The sequence below is a fragment of the Oncorhynchus gorbuscha genome, linkage group LG07 (assembly GCF_021184085.1).
Source record: "Oncorhynchus gorbuscha isolate QuinsamMale2020 ecotype Even-year linkage group LG07, OgorEven_v1.0, whole genome shotgun sequence".
NCBI classification, from domain to species: domain Eukaryota; kingdom Metazoa; phylum Chordata; class Actinopteri; order Salmoniformes; family Salmonidae; genus Oncorhynchus; species Oncorhynchus gorbuscha.
Window position 1 is genome coordinate 11,410,698 of NC_060179.1, and position 21,938 is coordinate 11,432,635.

The window sequence follows — 21,938 nt, forward strand, 5'->3', positions numbered from 1 at the left end:
ATACAGAGAGATACAGAGAGAGAGATACAGAGAGAGAGAGAGAGATACAGAGAGAGAGAGAGAGATACAGAGAGAGAGATACAGAGAGAGAGATACAGAGAGAGAGATACAGAGAGATACAGAGAGATACAGAGAGAGAGATACAGAGAGAGAGAGAGAGATACAGAGAGAGAGAGAGAGATACAGAGAGAGAGAGAGATACAGAGAGAGATAGAGAGAGATACAGAGAGAGAGAGAGAGAGAGATACAGAGAGAGAGAGAGAGATACAGAGAGAGAGAGAGAGAGAGAGACGCACACCCAGGTACCTCTTAAAATATCTCCTCACGGTACCACTTTTACCTCTTGAACATGACGGTGGGTGCCAGCCTGCAGATTAGCAGTAAGCACTCTCAGAGCTCCTGGGGACGTTCAAAAGCGAGACACTGTTCATTGAGTTCTCAGCGAGTTCTCTCTCCCACTCTCCCAGTCCCTCCCCACCTCCCTTCTTCGGACCTCAGGATAGGCTGAGAGACTGCTCACTGTATCTAAGCCAGTTAACACTCTGAAGTGTGAGAGAGGGAGCTCCCGCAACACTGTGGAAAATCCAGTAGAATCTGAAGTGATTGAATTTCACTCCCGTAACTCTCATAATAAGCCTGCTATTTACTCAATCCCAAATTAACTACTCGTGTCTACTTTACATGAAGACTGGAAGACCCTAATGTGTTGTCGTTTGATAATAAAGAAGAGGTTTTTCACTCAAGTTCTTATTATGTGATATTTGAATAGTAATTATGATATAATTGTTGTTCTTTAGAATATATACTGTACTATGAGTATTAGTAATGCTGTTGTTGTTGTCTATAGGAGGTACAGTGGGGCAAAAAAGTATTTAGTCAGCCACCAATTGTGCAAGTTCTCCCACTTAAAAAGATGAGAGAGGCCTGTAATTTTCATCATAGGTAAACTTCAACTATGACAGACAAAATGAGAAAAGAAATCCAGAAAAATTACATTGTAGGATTTTTAATGAATTTATTTGCAAATTATGATCGAAAATAAGTATTTGGTCAATAACAAAAGTTTATCTCAATACTTTGTTATCCACTTGCTCCTACCTGGCACGCAGGCGTCCCATCTAGAGCTCTGGAAATGCAAATGCGCTACGCTAAATGCTAATAGTATTAGTTAAAACTCAAACGTTCATTAAAATACACATGCAGGGTATTGAATTAAAGCTACACTCATTGTGAATCCAGGCAACAAGTCAGATTTTTATAATGCTTTTCGGCGAAAGCATGAGAAGCTATTATCTGATAGCATGTAACACCACAAAAGACCCACAGGGGACGTAAACAAAATAATTAGCATATTCGGCGCTACACAAACCGCACAATAAAATATAAAACATTCATTACCTTTGACCATCTTCTTTGTTGGCACTCCTAGATGTCCCATAATCACTATTGGGTCTTTTTTCGATTAAATCGGTCCATATATAGCCTAGATATCGTTCTATGTAGACTGTATGATAAACGAAAAAAAAGAGCGTTTCATAACGTAACGTCATTTTTTAAAATTCAAAAAGTCGACGATAAACTTTCACAAAACACTTCGAAATACTTTTGTAATGCAACTTTAGGTATTAGTACACGTTAATAAGCGATAAAATTCATCAGGAGGCTATGTAACTTCTATAGGTGTCGTCTGGAAAAAGACATGGCCGAGAGAGCTCGACCAAAACATCCGGTCGGAGAACGGAGGGAAGGAGTTCTCTTAAACCGGATAGACCAAGAATCAATTGCGAATCAAATGACAAGCCTCTAGACAACGTGTGGTAGCTGTAGGCGCTGAAACCTCGGTCTCATGTAATTCGGTTCACTTTGAACAATTCCTGGAAGTAAGCGCAAGGATATTTATTTCCATTTTCAGTGATCAGGTTTTCCTGCGCTATTCGATGAAACTCACGCTCTGTTAAAGTCACAGCCGTGATTTAACCAGTTTTAGAAACGTCAGAGTGTTTGCTATCCACACATACGAATCATATGCATATACTATATTCCTGGCATGAGTAGCAGGGCGCTGAAATGTTGTGCGATTTTTAACAGAATGTTCGAAAAAGTAGAGGGTCGACTTAACAGGTTAAATACCCTTTACTGGCAATGACAGAGGTCAAACGTTTTCTGTAAGTCTTCACGATGTTTTCACACACTGTTGCTGATATTTTGGCCCATTCCTCCATGCAGATCTCCTCTAGAGCAGTGATGTTTTGGGGCCACCCTGCATATCACTGCTGGCTTGCTTCTGAAACTAAGCAGGGTTGGTCCTGGTCAGTCCCTGGATGGGAGACCAGATGCTGCTAGAAGTGGTGTTGGAGTGCCAGTAGGAGGCACTCTTTCCTCTGGTCTAAAAATATCCCAATGCCCCAGGGCAGTGATTGGCACTGCCCTGTGTAGGATGCCGTCTTTCGGAAGGGACGTTAAATGGGTGTCCTGGCTCTCTGAGGTCATTAAAGATCCCATGGTACTTATCGTAAGAGTAGGTGTGTTAACCCCGGTGTCCTGGCTAAATTCCCAACCTGGCCCTCAAACCTTCATGGTCACCTAATAATCCCCAGTTTACAATTGGCTCATTCATCCCCCTCCTCTCCACTGTAACTATTCCCCAGGTCGTTGCTGCAAATGGGAATGGATGGATAAATGGATAAATAAATAAATAAATGTTTTGGGGCTGTTGCTGGCAACACAGACTTTCAACTCCCTCCAAAGATCATCCAAATGCTCTCTACCAAACTTCAGACAGGCCTGACGGGCCTGGACATGTACTGGCTTAAGCAGGGGGACACGTCTGGCACTGCAGGATTTGAGTCCCTGGTGGCGTAGTGTGTTACCGTTCTTGTGATCATTTGACCCCACGGGGTGAGATCTTGCGTGGAGCCCCAGATCGAGGGAGATTATCAGTGATATTTTACGTCTTCCATTTCCCAATAATTGCTCCCACAATTGATTTCTTCAAACCAAGCTGCTTACCTATTGCAGATTCAGTCTTCCCAGCCTGGTGCAGGTCTACAATTTTGTTTCTGGTGTCCTTTGACAGCTCTTTGGTCTTGGCCATAGTGGAGTTTGGAGTGTGACTGTTTGAGGTTGTGGACAGGTGTCCTTCATATACTGATAACAAGTTCAAACAGGTGCCATTAATACAGGTAACGAGTGGAGGACAGAGGAGCCTCTTAAAGAAGAAGTTACAGGTCTGTGAGAGCCAGAAATGTTGCTTGTTTGTAGGTGAGCAAATACTTATTTTCCACCATATTTTGCAAATAAATTCATAAAAAATCCTACAATGTGATTTTCTGTATTTTCTCCCCGCATTTTGTCTGTCATAGTTGAGGTGTACATATGATGAAAATTACAGGCCTCTCTCATCTTTTTAAGTGGGAGTTCTTGCACAATTGGTGGCTGAAAAAAAATAATTTTTTTTGCCCCAATTAGTAATGATGATGATGTTGTTGTTTATAGGAGGTATACTATGATTATTAGTAAATATGATGATGTTGTCTATAGGAGGTATACTATGAGTGTTAGTAATGTTGATAATGTTGTTTATAGGAGGTATACTATGAGTATTGGTAATGCTGATGATGTTGTTGTTGTTTATAGGATGTATACTATGAGTATTAGTAAGTATGTCGGTGTTGTCTATAGGATGTTTACTATGAATATTGGTAATGCTGATGATGTTGTTGTTTATAGGAGGTATACTACGAGTATTAGTAATGATGTCAGTGTTGTCTATAGGATGTTTACTATGAGTATTAGTAATGCTTTTGTTGTTGTTGTTTATAGGAGGTATACTATGAGTATTACTAATGATGATGATGTTTATAGGAGGTATACTCCGAGTATTAGTAATGATGTCAGTGTTGTCTATAGGATGTTTACTATGAGTATTAGTAATGCTTTTGTTGTTGTTGTTTATAGGAGGTATACTATGAGTATTACTAATGATGATGATGTTTATAGGAGGTATACTATGAGTATTAGTAATGATGATGGTGTTGTTGTTGTTTATAGGAGGTATACTATGACTATTAGTAATGCTGTTGTTGTTGTCTATAGGACGTATACTAGAGTATTAGTAAATATGATGATGTTGTTGTTGTTTATAGGAGGTATACTATGACTATTAGTAACGATGATGTTGTTTATAGGAGGTATACTATGAGTATTAGTAATGATGATTATGTTGTTGTTGTTTATAGGAGGTATACTATGAGTATTAGTAATGATGATGTTGTTGTTGTTTATAGGAGGTATACTTATGAGTTTTAATAATGATGCAGATGTTGTTGTTTATAGGAGGTATTCTATGAGTATTAGTAATGCTGTTGTTGTTGTTTATAGAAGGTATACTGTGACTATTAGTAATTATGTTGTTGTTGTTTATAGGAGGTATACTCTGAGTATTAGTGTCAAGAGAATTAAGTCCTCAGTGTTCATGAACCCAATTGAATCGATTACTCAGCCTGATACCCAGAATTTGTAGGAAACTGGTTGGAATGAATCAGACGGAGGCCCAGCTACAATTGTCAGGAATGTTTATTTAGAGAGCTCTGCCTATCATTTCCGGCACATTGGTCTATATACCTCACATTTCGTCATAAATGTCCCTCCTCCTCTCAGATACAATTGCAACATAGTTCACAAGTCTTCTCCTACTCATAAATAGTCTGCCTCCCGTTAAACAATCTACTACAAGCCCAAGGTCTCTCCCCTCTCTTGGTGGGGACAGAATGTCCTGTAAGGAACACAGTATTCCAGCCGGTCTGACGATAGCTCCATTTGTATCTAACAAGGAACAGAAAGTCCTTGCTCTAATTCTAGACTGAAACTACACACATTAGATTTAGTGTTATGATTCTAATAAGATTCATACAGTCATACAGTGACAGGGTAGTATTCTGTCAGTTATAGTTCTGTGTTAAATGTTTACATCATTTAGTCATTATTCATTAAAAATCACATAACAATTAGTAATGATGATGATGTTGTTGTTGTTTATAGGAGGTATACTATGAGTATTAGTAATGGTGTTGTTGTTGTCTATAGGAGGTATACTCTGAGTATTAGTAAATATGATGATGTTGTTGCCTATAGGAGGTATACTATGAGTATTAGCAACGATGTTTATGTTGTTGTTTATAGGAGCTATACTATGAGTATTAGTAATGATGATGATGATGTTGTTGTTTATAGGAGGTATACTATGAGTATTAGTAATGATGATGTTGTTGTTGTTGTTTATAGGAGGTATACTATGAGTATTAGTAATGATGATGTTGTTGTTGTTGTTGTTTATAGGAGGTATATTATGAGTATTAGTAATGATGATGTTGGTGTTGTTTATAGGAGGTATACTATGAGTATTAGTAATGATGATGATGTTGTTGTTTATAGGAGGTATACTCTGAGTGTTAGTAATGTTGTTGTTGTTTATAGGGGGTATACTGTGACTTAGTAATGCTGTTGTTGTTGTTTATAGGAGGTATACTCTGAGTATTAGTGTCAAGAGAATTAAGTCCTCAGTGTTCATGAACCCAATTGAATCGATTACTCAGCCTGATACCCAGAATTTGTAGGAAACTGGTTGGAATGAATCAGACGGCGGCCCAGCTACAATTGTCAGGAATGTTTATTTAGAGAGCTCTGCCTATCATTTCCGGCACATTGGTCTATATACCTCACATTTTGTCATAAATGTCCCTCCTCTCAGATACAATAGCAACATAGTTCACAAGTCTTCTCCTACTCATAAATAGTCTGCCACCCATTAAACAATCTACTACAAGCCCAAGGTCTCTCCCCTCCCTTGGTGGGGACAGAATGTCCTGTAAGGAACACAGTATTCCAGCCGGTCTGACGATAGCTCCATTTGTTTCTAACAAGGAACAGAAAGTCCTTGCTCTAATTCTAGACTGAAACTACATTCATTAGATTTAGTGTTACGATTCTAATAAGATTCATACAATCATACAGTGACAGGGTAGTATTCTGTCAGTTATAGTTCTGTGTTAAATGTTTACATCATTTAGTCATTATTCATTAAAAATCACATAACAATTAGTAATGATGATGATGTTGTTGTTGTTTATAGGAGGTATACTATGAGTATTAGTAATAATGATGGTGTTGTTGTTGTTTATAGAAGCTATACTATGATTATTAGTAATAATGATGGTGTTGTTGTTGTTTATAGAAGCTATACTATGATTATTAGTAATGATGATGTTGTTGTTTATAGGAGGTATACTATGATTATTAGTAATGATGATGTTGTTGTTTATAGGAGGTATACTATGAGTATTAGTATTGATGATGATGTTGTTGTTGTTTATAGGAGGTATACTATGAGTATTAGTATTGATGATGATGTTGTTGTTGTTGTTTATAGGAGATATACTCTGAATATTAGTAATGATGATGTTGTTGACTATAGGAGGTATACTATGAGTATGAGTAATGCTGATGATTGTATATTATATAACGTGATATTGTTGTTGTCTATAGGAGGTATGCCATGTGATGTGTGTACATTATATAATGTGTTATTGTTGTTGTCTATAGGAGGTATTCTATGTGATGTGTGTACATTATATAACGTGATATTGTTGTTGTCTATAGAAGGTATTCAATGTGTGTATATTATATAACGTGATATTGTTGTTGTCTATAGGAGGTATGCCATGTGATGTGTGTACATTATATAACGTGATATTGTTGTTGTCTATAGAAGGTATTCAATGTATATTATATGATATTGTTGTTGTCTATAGAAGGTATTATGTGATGTGTGTATATTATATAACGTGATATTGTTGTTGTCTATAGAAGGTATTCTATGTGATGTGTGTATATTATATAACGTGATATTGTTGTTGTCTATAGAAGGTATTCAATGTGTGTATATTATATAACGTGATATTGTTGTTGTCTATAGAAGGTATTCAATGTGATGTGTGTATATTATATAACGTGATATTGTTGTTGTCTATAGAAGGTATTCTATGTGATGTGTGTATATTATATAACGTGATATTGTTGTTGTCTATAGAAGGTATTCAATGTGTGTATATTATATAACGTGATATTGTTGTTGTCTATAGAAGGTATTCAATGTGTGTATATTATATAACGTGATATTGTTGTTGTCTATAGAAGTTATTCAATGTGATGTGTGTATATTATATAACGTGATATTGTTGTTGTCTATAGAAGGTATTCAATGTGTGTATATTATATAACGTGATATTGTTGTTGTCTATAGAAGGTATTCAATGTGTGTATATTATATAACGTGATATTGTTGTTGTCTATAGAAGGTATTCAATGTGATGTGTGTATATTATATAACGTGATATTGTTGTTGTCTATAGAAGGTATTCAATGTGATGTGTGTATATTATATAACGTGATATTGTTGTTGTCTATAGGAGGTATTCAATGTGTGTATATTATATAACGTGATATTGTTGTTGTCTATGGAAGGTATTCAATGTGATGTGTGTATATTATATAACGTAATATTGTTGTTGTCTATAGAAGGTATTCAATGTGATGTGTGTATATTATATAACGTGATATTGTTGTTGTCTATAGAAGGTATTCTATGTGTGTATATTATATAACGTGATATTGTTGTTGTCTATAGGAGGTATGCCGGTGCCAGACCAGACATCAGAGCAGGGTGCCAGTCTGCTGAGTCCAGGTCTACCGTCATCTAATGGAGACGGATCCGACGGGACAGAGACCACCTCCGCTATCCTGGCCTCTGTCAAAGAACAGGTACTGTAGGTCTGTCTGCCTGTCTCTCACTGTGTGTGTGTGTCCATATCAGCAAGTGAGACTTAAACACATTGATCTGTACTTGGAACACACAAACGTACACGGTGTACTATGAATTATTTGCTGAAGAAGCTGCTGCTGGAGCAGATATCAGTATTCCAGTCCTATGCAGTTGGTTCAGGACAGTCCATGTTAGAAGTCAATATTTAATGTGTAGAGGAGGAATCAGGAAGTAATGTCGAGACAAAAAAGTCTATGACTAGGGTCGCGGTAGTCTTTGACAATTTTTAGGGCTTTCCTCTGACACTACCTGGTATAGAGATCCTGGATGGCAGGAAGCTTGGCCCCAGTGAGGTAAGGACCCTAGTCATATTGCCTTGTGGTTGGAAGCCAAGCAGTTACCATACATCTAGAGTTTTCTCCCTCTAGTTGCACATTTAAAATTCTGGTAGAAATGAGGTAAAACAGATTTAAGTTTCCATGCATTAAAGACCCCGGCAACTAGGAGTGCAGTCTCTGGATAAGTGTTTTCCTGTTTGCTTCTAGCCATATACAGCTCATCAAATCAAATCAAATTTTATTTGTCACATACACATGGTTAGCAGATGTTAATGCGAGTGTAGAGAAATGCTTGTGCAGTCTTAGTGCCAGCATTGGTTTGTGGTGGTAAATAGTGTGGTCTACAGCTTTTCATGAGATAATCTTCCTCAGGCGAGCAAAACCTCAAGACTTCCTTAGATTTCGTGCACCAGGTGTTGTTTACAAACATACATAGACCGCCACCCCTTGTCTTACCAGAGGCTGCTGTTCTATCCTGATGAAAAAGATTAACACCCACCAGCTGTAGGTTAATCATGTCATTGTTTAGTCATGACTTGGTGAGACATAAGATATTACAGTTTTTAATATCCCGTTGGTAGGATATACATGATCGTAGTTTGTCTTATTTTCCATTGATTGTACGTTGGCTAATATGACCGATGGTAAAGGCAGATTACCCGATCGGCGTTGGATCCTTACAAGGCAACCAGATCTTCATCCCCAATATCTCTGTCTCTTTCTCATGCAAATGACGGGGATGAGGGTCTTGTCGGGCATCTGAAGTAAATCCTTCCCATCTGACTCGTTGAAGAAAAAGTATTCCTACAGTGCGGGCTGAGTAATCGCTGTCCTGATATCTAGAAGCTTTTTTCGGTCATAACAAACAGTGGCAGAAACATTATGTACGGAATAAGTTGCAAATAACATGGAAAAAACACACAATAGTTGGCTGCCATTTTATGGTCTCCTATCTCCTCTGGCGCTCTGACTTTGCTGGTAGATACTTTATTGAGAAAAAATGTACTTACTATAACTGTGATATGTGGTTGTCGCACCTAGTTTTTGCATGGATTCCGTGACGCGGTTAGCTTTTAACAGCTTAACTGACAGGTTAAAGTCTGCTTGAAAGAGCCGCTAAGCTGCTAACATTAGCCATTAAGCTAACAAAGTTACTCCCAGATGGGTTTTCCGATTGATTCCTCTTTGTCTGGAGAAGTAAATGAAAACCAAAAAAGCGCTGTAGGAGCTGTATCTACTACGCTTTGTTTCGGGACAAAGTGGAACCCTCAGAGTTCTTATGCGGCAATTGTTTGCTTGCCGAGGATTATAGGCTTGAGGTGGCTTCCTGGATCACGCAGGTCGCTAACCTACGTAAGGAAACTGGGGATGAATGCACTAACTGTAAGTAACTCTGGATAAGAGAATCTGCTAAATGACTAACATGCACAACGTAACAGGGTACCTTCTATCTAGATACGTTATTGCAAAGAGACACCAGAAAGAGATCATTGTGTGTGTGAGTTTTAGGTGTCTGTGTGCAGTTTGTGTGTGTCTGTACAGTCACACAACTTTGTCTTTGTGTTTGAGAGAGAGAGAGGAGTCACACTTGAAATCAATGCCCTAGGCCTCCCGAGTGGCGCAGCGGTCTAAGGCACTACTTCTCAGTGCTAGAGGCGTCACTACAGACCCGGGTTCGATCACAACCGGCCGTGATCAACAGTCCCATTGACGGCGCACAATTGGCTTTAATTGGCTCATCGTGCTCTAGCGACTCCTATTGGTCAGGTGAACAGTGTTTCCTCAGACACATTGGTGCAGTGGGTGTTAACCTCCTAGTGATCCCTTTAGCTGGATAGATTAGACAACATCCAGTGAAATTGCAGAGCGCAAAATTCAAACTACAGGAATATCAATATTCAACATTCACGAAAATATATGTAATACATCAAAATAAACCTTAACTTCTTGTTAATCCAGCCGCTGTGTCTGATTTCAAAAAGGCTTTACGGTGAAAGCAGACCATGCGATTATCTAAGGACAGCGCCCCCGCATGAAAATCCTTTTTCAACCAGGCAGGTGCGCCACAAAAGTCAGAAATAATGATATAATAAATGCCTTACCATTGAAGATCTTCTTCTTTTTGCAATCCCAAATGTCTCAGTGACACAATGAATGGTCGTTTTGTTCGATAAATTCCTTCTTTATATCCCCAAAAATGTAAATTTATTTGTCGCATTTGATTCAGAAATACACCGGTTCCAACTCACCCAACATGACTACAAAGTAAGTAAGTAAGTTACCTGAAGAACTTGGTCGAAACATTTAAAACAATGTTCCTAATCCAACCTCAGGTCTCCTAAAATGTAAATAATCTATACAATTTAAAACAGGATAATCTGTTTCCAAATCCCGAAGAAAAATAACACGGAGCGCGTTCCTGTTCACGCACAACAAAATAGTAGGGACCTTCAGAGTGACACATGGAATGAATAGCACTACTTCTTCATATCTCAAAAGAAAAACATCCACCAATTTCTGAAGACTGTTGACATCTAGTGGAAGCCATAGGAACTGCAAGCAGGTTCCTCATAAATAGGGGTTCCCATAGAAACCCATTAGGAAATCCTATGACCTCAATTTATTTTTTCCCTGGATGGTTTGTCCTCTGGGTTTCGCCTGCCAAATCAGTTCTATTATACTCACGGACGTTATTTTATAGAGTGTTATAGAGTGTTTTCTATCCAAATCTACCAATTATATGCATATCCTTGTGTCTGGGCCTGAGTAGCAGGCAGTTTACTTTGGGCTTTTCATCCTGACGTCAAAATACTGCCCCCTAGCCTTAAGAAATTTTAAGAAGCGTGGTTTGGCGGGTCTTGTTTCGGAGGACGCATGACTAGACCTTTGCCTCACGAGAGTTGCAGCGATGAGACAAGATCGAAATGGGTGAGAAAAAAAGGGTTAACCTCTAGAGTCGAGCAATCCCGTATCCGGGAGCGTAATTATAACCTCAAGCTCATTATCATAACGTAACGTTAACTATTCATGAAAATCTCAAATGAAATGAAAGAAATATATTCACTCACAAGCTTAGCCTTTTGTTAACAACACTGTCATCTCAGATTTTCAAAATATGCTTTTCAGCCATAGCTACACAAGCATTTGTGTAAGAGTATTGATAGCTAGCATAGCATTAAGCCTAGCATTCAGCAGGCAACATTTTCACAAAAACAAGAAAAGCATTCAAATAAAATCATTTACCTTTGAAGAACTTCGGATGTTTTCAGTGAGGAGACTCAGTTAGATAGCAAATGTTCAGTTTTTCCAAAAATATTATTTGTGTAGGAGAAATCGCTCCGATTTGTTCATCACGTTTGGCTAAGAAAAAAATCTGAAAATGCAGTCTCTACAACGCCGAACTTTTTACCAAATTAACTCCATAATATCGACAGAAACATAGCAAACGTTGTTTAGAATCAATCCTCAATGTGTTTTTCACATATCTATTCGATAATAAATCATTCGTGGCAGCTGTGTTTCTCCTCGAAGCACACGAAAAATACCTGCAGCTGGAGATTACGCAATAATTGCAACGGAGGACACCAAGCGGCCACCTGGTAGATGTAGTCTCTTAAGGTCAATCTTCCAATGATTTGCCTACAAATATGTCACAATGCTGTCGACACCTTGGGGAAACGACAGAAAGTCTAAGCTCATTCGTGACCCATACACAGCCATATAAGGAGACATTGGAACACAGCGCATTCAAAATCTGGGGCACTTCCTGTATGAAATTTCATCTTGGTTTCGCCTTTAGCATTAGTTCTGTGGCACTCACAGACAATATCTTTGCAGTTTTGGAAACGTCAGGGTGTTTTCTTTCCAAAGCTGTCAATTATATGCATAGTCGAGCATCTTTTCGTGACAAAATATCTTGTTTAAAACGGGAACGTTTTTTATCCATAAATTAAAAGAGCGCCCCCTATATCCAAGAAGTTAAAATACAAAAATAAATAAATCAATGGCCTGGGAAATGGAAGTCTCTGTATGTGTTTGTGTCAATATAGCTCTGAGTTCTCTCCCCTCACCTTCAATTAAAAGTAAAAAGTTCCCTTGCCTCCAGGATAAAACGGTATTCTTTCATGGAACACATTCCTTTGAGAATCACTGAATAGGGAGATTGAATAGGGAGATATTTCTGGGCCTTGAACAATGCTTTGACTGATAGAATGTTGATTCACCACGGTTTGTCACAAAGACTTTGCCAAATCATTGTACATTTGTAAAACAGAGATTTGTATTTTGTCATATGTAACCTATAGGTCAAGGGCAAACTAAGTTGGACATTTTGAAAAGCCTTTCCTATTACTAAATCTGTATTCAGAAAGTAATGAGATTGGAGGGGGGGGGTGTTATATTGTAAAATACATGCAAAGTCATTCCATGTCCACATCATAACTGTCTGACAACCTGACTTAATAACTCAGCATGTATAAACCATCTCCATCTCTCCAGCTGTTCTCCCACACAGCTACACATATAGATGGACAATAGACATTAACATCATGGAGATATGAGCTGAATCGCATACATATGATGTACATGCTGTCAGCAGATTTGTGTGTAGTGTGTGTGTCTGTGTAGTGTGTAGTGAGTGTGTAGTGTGTGTGTCTGTGTAGTGTGTGTGTCTGTGTAGTGTGTAGTGAGTGTGTAGTGTGTGGTGTGTAGTGTGTAGTGAGTGTGTAGTGTGTGGTGTGTAGTGTGTAGGTCTGTGTAGTGTGTGGTGTGTAGTGTGTAGTGAGTGTGTAGTGAGTGTGTAGTGTGTGGTGTGTAGTGTGTAGGTCTGTGTAGTGTGTAGTGTGTAGTGTGTGTGTCTGTGTAGTGTGTGTGTCTGTGTAGTGTGTAGTGAGTGTGTAGTGTGTGGTGTGTAGTGTGTGTGTCTGTGTAGTGTGTGTGTCTGTGTAGTGTGTAGTGAGTGTAAGGTGAATGCACCAATTTGTAAGTCGCTCTGGATAAGAGCGTCTGCTAAATGACTTAAATGTAATGTAAATGTAGTGTGTGGTGTGTAGTGTGTAGTGAGTGTGTAGTGTGTGGTGTGTAGTGTGTAGGTCTGTGTAGTGTGTGGTGTGTAGTGTGTGGGTCTGTGTAGTGTGTGTGTGTCTGTGTCATGTGTAGTGTGTAGTGAGTGTGTAGTGTGTGTGTGTCTGTTTAGTGAGTGTGTATTCTGTGTGTGTCTGTGCAGTGAGTGTGTAGTGTGTGTGTGTGGGTCCCCGGATCCTCAAAAAGTTCTACAGCTACACCATCTAGAGCATCCTGACTGGTTGCCTCACTGCCTGGTATGCTCGGCATCTGACCGTAAGGCGCTACAGAGGGTAGTGCGTAGGGCCCAGTATACCACTGGGGGCCAAACTACCTGCCATCCAGGACCTCTATACCAGGCAATGTCAGAGGAAAGCCCTAAAAATTGTCAAGGACTCCAGCCACCCCAGTCAAAGACTGTTCTCTCTGCTACCGCACGGCAAGCAGTACCGGAGCGCCAAGTCTAGGACAAGAAGGCTTCTTAACAGCTTCTACCCTCAAGCCATGAGACTCCTGAACAGCTAATCAAATGGCTACCCAGACTATTTGCATTAACACCCCCCCCCCTTTTACACTGCTGCTATTCTCTGTTTATTATCTATGCATAGTCACTTTAACTCTACCAACATGTACATATTACCTTTATTACCTTGACTAACCGGTGCCCCCGCATATTGACTCTGTACCGGTCCCCCCTGTATATAGCCTCCACATTGACTCTGTACCGGTACACCCTGTATATAGCCTCCACATTGACTCTGTACCGGTACCCCCTGTATATAGTCTCCACAATGACTCTGTACCGGTACACCCTGTATATAGCCTCCACATTGACTCTGTACCGGTACCCCCTGTATATAGCCTCCACATTGACTCTGTACCGGTACACCCTGTATATAGCCTCCACATTGACTCTGTACTGGTACCCCCTGTATATAGCCTCCACATTGACTCTGTACCGGTACCCCCTGTATATAGCCTCCACATTGACTCTGTACCGGTACCCCCTGTATATAGTCTCCACAATGACTCTGTACCGGTACCCCCTGTATATAGCCTCCACATTGACTCTGTACCGGTCCCCCCTGTATATAGCCTCCACAATGACTCTGTACCGGTACCCCCTGTATATAGACTCCACATTGACTCTGTACTGATACTCCCTGTATATAGCCTCCACGTTGACTCTGTACCGGTACCCCTTGTATATAGCCTCCACATTGACTCTGCACCGGTACCCCCTGTATATAGCCTCCACATTGACTCTGTACCGGTACTCCCTGTATATAGCCTCCACATTGACTCTGTACTGGTACCCTCTGTATATAGCCTCCACATTGACTCTGTACCGGTACTCCCTGTATATAGCCTCCACATTGACTCTGTACTGGTACCCCCTGTATATAGTCTCCACATTGACTCTGTACCGGTGTCCCCTGTATATAGCCTCCACATCGACTCTGTACTGGTGTCCCCTGTATATTGCCTCCACATTGACTCTGTACTGGTACCCTCTGTATATAGCCTCCACATTGACTCTGTACCGGTACTCCCTGTATATAGCCTCCACATTGACTCTGTACTGGTACCCCCTGTATATAGTCTCCACATTGACTCTGTACCGGTGTCCCCTGTATATAGCCTCCACATCGACTCTGTACTGGTACCCCCTGTATATAGTCTCCACATTGACTCTGTACCGGTACTCCCTGTATATAGCATCCACATCGACTCTGCACCGGTACCCCCTGTATATAGCATCCACATTGACTCTGTACTGGTACCCCCTGTATAAAGCCTCGCTACTGTTATTTCACTGCTGCTCTTTAATTATTAATGATTTTTATTTGTACTTATGTATTTTTTACTTAACACTTATTAAGTAAAACATTTGGGGTGGTGTAGTGGTTTAAGGCACTACTGTCGTGTTTGTGTAGTGTGTTGGCGTGTAGTGTGGAGTGTGTAGAGTGTGTGTAGGTGTAGTGAGTGTGTATTGTGTGTGGGTGTAGTGTGGAGTGTATAGTGAGTGTGTATTGTGTGTGGGTGTAGTGTGGAGTGTGTAGTGAGTGTGTATTGTGTGTGGGTGTAGTGTGGAGTGTGTAGTGAGTGTGTATTGTGTGTGGGTGTAGTGTGGAGTGTGTAGTGAGTGTGTAGTGTGTGTAGGTGTTGTGTGTGTGTGGTGTGGTGTGGTGTGGTGTGTAGTGAGTGTGTAGAGTGTGTGTAGGTGTAGTGAGTGTGTATTGTGTGTGGGTGTAGTGTGTGTGTGTGTGGTGTGGTGTGTAGTGAGTGTGTAGTGTGTGTGTATGTGTAGTGAGTGTGTATTGTGTGTGGGTGTAGTGTGTGTGTGTGTGGTGTGGTGTGGAGTGAGTGTGTAGTGTGTGTGTATGTGTAGTGAGTGTGTATTGTGTGTGGGTGTAGTGTGTGTGTGTGTGTGTGGTGTGGTGTGTAGTGAGTGTGTAGTGTGTGTGTATGTGTAGTGAGTGTGTATTGTGTGTGGGTGTAGTGTGTGTGGTGTGGTGTGTAGTGAGTGTGTAGTGTGTGTGTATGTGTAGTGAGTGTGTATTGTGTGTGGGTGTAGTGTGTGTGTGTGTGGTGTGGTGTGGTGTGTAGTGAGTGTGTAGAGTGTGTGTAGGTGTAGTGAGTGTGTGTATTGTGTGTGGGTGTAGTGTGTGTGTGTGTGGTGTGGTGTGCAGTGAGTGTGTAGTGTGTGTGTATGTGTAGTGAGTGTGTATTGTGTGTGGGTGTAGTGTGTGGTGTGGTGTATGGCTGTTGATCGACCAAGATGTTTTAGTTCAGCAGTAACAGATATTTTATACACTACCATTCAAAAGGTTGTGGTCACTTGTTTTGAGGCAGAGTTGCAAAGAAAAAGCCATATCTCAGACTGGCTAATAAAAAGAAGAGATTAAGATGGGCAAAAGTACACATACACTGGACAGAGGAACTCTGCCTAGAAGGCCAGCATCCCGGAGTCGACTCTTCACTGTTTACGTTGAGACTGGCAGGTGTTTTGCGGGTACTATTTAATGAAGCTACTAGTTGAGGACTTGTGAGGCATCTGTTTCTCAAACTAGACACTCTAATGTACTTGTCCTCTTGATCAGTTGTGCACCGGGGCCTCCACTCCTTTTTCTATTCTGGTTAGAGACAGTTCGATGTTCTGTGAAGGGAGCAGTACACAGCGTTGTACGAGATCTTCAGTTTCTTGGCAATTTCTCGCATGGAATATCCTTTATTTCTCAGAACAAGAACAGACTGACGAGTTTCAGAAGAACGTTTTTTGTTTCTGGCCATTTTGAGCCTGTAATCGTACCCACAAATGCTGATGGTCCAGATACTCAACTAGTCCTATTGTCACGTTCTGACCTTTATTTCCTTTGTTTTGTATTCATTATTTAGTATGGTCAGGGCGTGAGTTGGGGTGGGCAGTCTATGTTTGATTTTCTATGATTTGGGGAGTTCTATGTTTCGGCCTAGTATGGTTCTCAGAGGCAGGTGTCATTTGTTGTCTCTGATTGAGAATCATACTTAGGTAGCCTGGGTTGCACTGTTTGTTTGTGGGTGATTGTCTATGTTGATTGCTTGTTTCAGTACAGTTCTCAGCGTCACGGTTGTTATGTCGGTTATTGTTTTTGTATAGTGTTTCAGTGTTCAGTGTTTTCTTTATTAAAATTAATGAACACATACCACGCCGCATTTTGGTCCTCCGATACTCTTTCAAAAACAATGATATTTCTATGTGACCCCAAACTTTTGAACGGTAATTTATATACACTGCTCAAAAAAATAAAGGGAACATTTAAACAACACAATGTTGTCAGGACCCGGTTACGAACCCGGGTCTCCAGAGTGAGAAACAGTCACTTAACCAACTGCGCCACGAATAGTCAGCAGAACCCAGAAGATGAGGCAGACACAGCAGTACTTGAGACGGTGTATTTAATGAAGTAAAAAGTGAAGGAATTGTACTCTGGATGAATGGAATTCACATTTTTCCGGCTTAACGTACAGATGGCTGTCTAGGAGGCGTTTAAGTACTTGTCTGACATGCTTAGTGTGTTCTTGAAGAGAGCTCGAAAAGATGAAGATGTCATCCAAGTAAACGAACACAAATATGTTAAGCATATCCCTAAGCACATCGTTTATGAGCGCTTGGAACACCGCTGGGGCGTTGGTCAGGCCGAAGGGCATCACCAAGTATTCATAGTGACCGGTAGGCGTGTTGAAAGCGGTCTTCCACTCGTCACCAGGTCTGATCCGCACAAGATGGTATGCGTTCCGCAGGTCAAGCTTAGTGAAAACAACTGCTTCCTGGAGCAGCTCGAAGGCTGTGGCCATAAGGGGTAGCGGGTAACGTTTACGGACGGTTATGGCATTGAGTGGCATTGGGTAGTCGATGCAATGACGTAATCCACCGTCTTTCTTGGCCACAAAGAAAAACCCTGCTCCCGCCGGGGAGGTGGATGGACGCATGAGGCCTGCTTCCAGAGCGTCCTTGATGTAGGTATCCATAGCAGCTCGTTCGGGTGGAGATAGGGAAAAGATCCGACCCCTGGGAGGGCAAGTGCCCGGAAACAGTTTGATGGGGCAATCATAAGGTCTATGGGGTGGTAGCATGGTGGCCCTCTGTTTGCTAAATACCAGTTTGAGGTCATGGTAACACTCGGGAACTCGGGTCAGGTCGATGGATTCTAAAGACTCGGGAGTAGAACTCGGGGAATTCGGGAAAATACAAGTAGCTTGGCTCGTAGGACCCCACTGCTTGATAGTGCCCACAGACCAGTCGATGTGAGGGTTATGGCTGTGAAGCCAGGGGTATCCAAGGACGAGAGGGAACTCGGAACAGGAGATCAAATGAAAGTTCATCAATTCCTGGTGTTGTGAAACTGAAAGTCGCAAGGAGGTAGTGACATGAGTGACAAGTCCAGATCCAAAAGGGCTTCCATCCAATGTAGTAACCCTCATGGGGTCACTTAGAGGTTCAGAGGGAACGCCATTCTCCTTCGCGCAGACACCATCCATGAAGTTACCTGCGGCTCCAGAGTCTACCAAGGCTTGAAGGTGAAGCTTGTGGTTGTCCCAGGAAAGGGTGACTGGAGTGAGCAGACGGGAGTTGGATGGATGGGAGGAGGTTATGTTTCCCATTACAGTTCCCCCCGGTCTGTACGGGACAGAGCGTTTCCCTGGAGCCCGGGACACGTGGAACGGAAATGGCCGGTTTGCCGCAATATAGACAGCGTCGCTCCCTCATCTGGCGGTCTCTCTCAGCCTGGGAGATGCGTCCAATCTGCATGGGTTCCGGTGGAGCCAGCGAGGATAAAGGTGGGGACTCGGAGCTGGGACTGATAGGGACTAGAGGTCTACGGTTGAGTTCTCTCTCTCTCAGACGCTGGTCAATGCGTGAGGCCAACTTGATCAGGGATCAGGGAGATTGTCCGGTGGTTCCCGAGTGGCCAGTTCATCTTGGATAGTGTCGGAAAGGCCTTTCAGAAAGCACACCGTGAGCGCCTCGTTGTTCCAGCCACTCGCTGCTGCCACCGTGCGGAACTGGATGGCATAGTCAGTCACGCTGCGCCGACCTTGGTGGAGAGTCAGGAGCTGTTTGGCTGAGTCAGGACCACTGCTTGGGCCTTGAAACACTTGTTTGAATTCCTCAGCAAAGGCAGAGTAGCTGGCACAGCAGGAACTATGGGCATCACACACAGCAGTAGCCCAGGCCAGGGCTTTTTCCGACAGCAGGGTGATGATATATGCGATCTTAGACCGGTCGGTAGGGAACGACGAGGGTTGCAGCTCGAAGGAGAGAGAACATTGGGTGAGAAACCCTTTACAAGCACTTGGATCACCTGAGAACCATTGGGGAGGTGGAAGACGAGGTTCAGCCAGAGGGTTAACTGCCATGGGTACGTGAATCTGAGGTACTGGGACGGGAACTGTTGCCGGGGTAAGTCGATCAGATATCTGCTTTATGGAAGTCAGCATCTCTGACAGAAAATGAGAATGTCTAGCCATTAAGGCCTCTTGCTGAACCAGGGCGGCTTTGTGGCGTTGGACAGCATGGCAACAAGGTCCTGAGAAGTGGCTGCCTCTGGGTTCATTTTTGGCTCTGTGTTTCTGTCAGGACCCGGTTACGAACCCGGAGTGAGAAACAGTCACTTAACCAACTGAGCCACGAATAGTCGGCAGAACCCAGAAGATAAGGCAGACACAGCAGTACTTGAGACGGTGTATTTAATGAAGTAAAAAGTGAAGTTCTTCAGGAAAACATGTAACTCCACAACCTCAAAAGGAATCCTACAAGAACAAAGGTAATCCTCCAAGACAAAAAAGGTAAATCCACAAGGTGGAAGATAAAGCACAAAAAGCCTCAAAAGATACTCAAAAAACAAACAAACAAGAACAAAAAACAGAATTCCACAAGAGAGTCCACCGGGATCAACAAGAGTTCTCAGAGTACTAGGGCTGGGTTCTAACATACAAACACAGAGCAAAGAACAGAGGAAAACAAAGGGTTTAAATACAATCAGGGGAAACGAGGCACAGGTGCAAATAATAATGGGGATCAAGGGAAAACAAAAGGTCAAAAGGCACAATGGGGGTATCTAGTGACCAAAAACCGGAACAACCCTGGCCAAATCCTGACAAATGTAACTCCAAGTCAATCACACTTCTGTGAAATCAAACTGTCCACTTAGGAAGCAACACTGATTGACAATACATTTCACATGCTGTTGTGCAAATGGAATAGACAACAGGTGGAAATTATAGGCAATTAGCAAGACACCCCCAATAAAGGAGTGGTTATGCAGGTGGTGACTACAGACCATTTCTCAGTTCCTATGCTTCCTGGCTGATGTTTTGATCACTTTTGAATGCTGGCGGTGCTTTCACTCTAGTGGTAGCATGAGACGGAGTCTACAACCCACACAAGTGGCTCAGGTAGTGCAGCTCATCCAGGATGGCACATCAATGCGAGCTGTGGCAAGAAGGTTTGCTGTGTCTGTCAGCGTAGTGTCCAGAGCATGGAGGCGCTACCAGGAGACAGGCCAGTACATCAGGAGACGTGGAGGAGGCCGTAGGAGGGCAACAACCCAGCAGCAGGACCGCTACCTCCGCCTGTGTGCAAGGAGGAGCAGCAGGAGCACTGCCAGAGCCCTGCAAAATGACCTCCAGCAGGCCACAAATGTGCATGTGTCTGCTCAAACAGTCAGAAACAGACTCCATGAGGGTGGTATGAGGGCCCGACGTCCACAGGTGGGGTTGTGCTTACAGCCCAACACCGTGCAGGACGTTTGGCATTTGCCAGAGAACACCGAGATTGGCAAATTCGCCACTGGCTCCCTGTGCTCTTTACAGATGAAAGCAGGTTCACACTGAGCACATGTGACAGACGTGACAGAGTCTGGAGACGCCATGTAGAACGTCCTCCAACATCCTCCAGCATGACCGGTTTGGCGGTTGGTCAGTCATGGTGTGGGGTGGAATTTCTTTGGGGTGCCGCACAGCCCTCCACGTGCTCGCCAGAGGTAGCCTGACTGCCATTAGGTACCGAGATGAGATCCTCAGACCCCTTGTGAGACCATATGCTGGTGCGGTTGGCCCTGGGTTCCTCCTAATGCAAGACAATGCTAGACCTCATGTGGCTGGAGTGTGTCAGCAGTTCCTGCAAGAGGAAGGCATTGATGCTATGGACTGGCCCGCCCGTTCCCCAGACCTGAATCCAATTGAGCACATCTGGGACATCATGTCTCGCTCCATCCACCAACGCCACGTTGCACCACAGACTGTCCAGGAGTTGGCGGATGCTTTAGTCCAGGTCTGGGAGGAGATCCCTCAGGAGACCATCCGCCACCTCATCAGGAGCATGCCCAGGCATTGTAGGTTGGTCATACAAGCACGTGGAAGCCACACACTACTGAGCCTCATTTTGACTTGTTTTAAGGACATTACATCAAAGTTGGATCAGCCTGTAGTGTGGTTTTCCACTTTAATTTTGAGTGTGACTCCAAATCCAGACCTCCATGGGTTGATAAATTTCATTTCCATTGATAATTATTGTGTGATTTTGTTGTCAGCACATTCAACTATGTTAAGAAAATCCATTGCGGAGGCCTAGACTGTGATGGAGGCTCCATATGGAGGGTGTAATGCGCTTCCATAGGCATCCAGAGGCCAAATCGCACTCCGTACCGCATCGCCATGAGCCTCCCAAATGTTGTGACAATGCAGGGGCTCTGCATTGACATGATTGGTTGCGGGGGGCGGTACATCCTGTATAAACATAAACTCACTTCCTTGACAACAGCTCTGCATTGACATGATTGGTTGCGGGGGGCGGTACATCCCATATAAACATAAACTCACTTCCTTGACAACAGCTCTGCATTGACATGATTGGTTGCGGGGGGCGGTACATCCCGTATAAACATAAACTCACTTCCTTGACAACAGCTCTGCATTGACATGATTGGTTGCGGGGGGCGGTACATCCTGTATAAACATAAACTCACTTCCTTGACAACAGCTCTGCATTGACATGATTGGTTGCGGGGGGCGGTACATCCTGTATAAACATAAACTTGACAACAGCTCTGCACTGCTCCGCGAAAGCAAGAGGTATGAATGCCCTTCTTCTGCTGAGGTCGTATCACCGTAAATGCTGCCTGGCCGATGCAGACGTCGGATTTACCATGCGCCCAGATGCACTTCTTTCTCCAGAA

The 21,938-nt window shown here is 42.5% G+C and overlaps 1 protein-coding gene across 1 annotated transcript in view; it reads left to right on the plus strand.

The window, feature by feature from the left end:
* The first annotated feature begins 349 nt into the window (after positions 1-349).
* Positions 350-21,938, plus strand: part of LOC124040475 (catenin delta-2-like) — an 890,284-nt gene continuing 868,695 nt past the window's right edge. Inside the window, exons 1-2 of the mRNA XM_046357697.1 lie at positions 350-380; positions 7,685-7,818. Of these exons, the coding sequence (XP_046213653.1) occupies positions 350-380; positions 7,685-7,818 (165 nt within the window). The remainder of the gene's footprint in view (positions 381-7,684; positions 7,819-21,938) is intronic.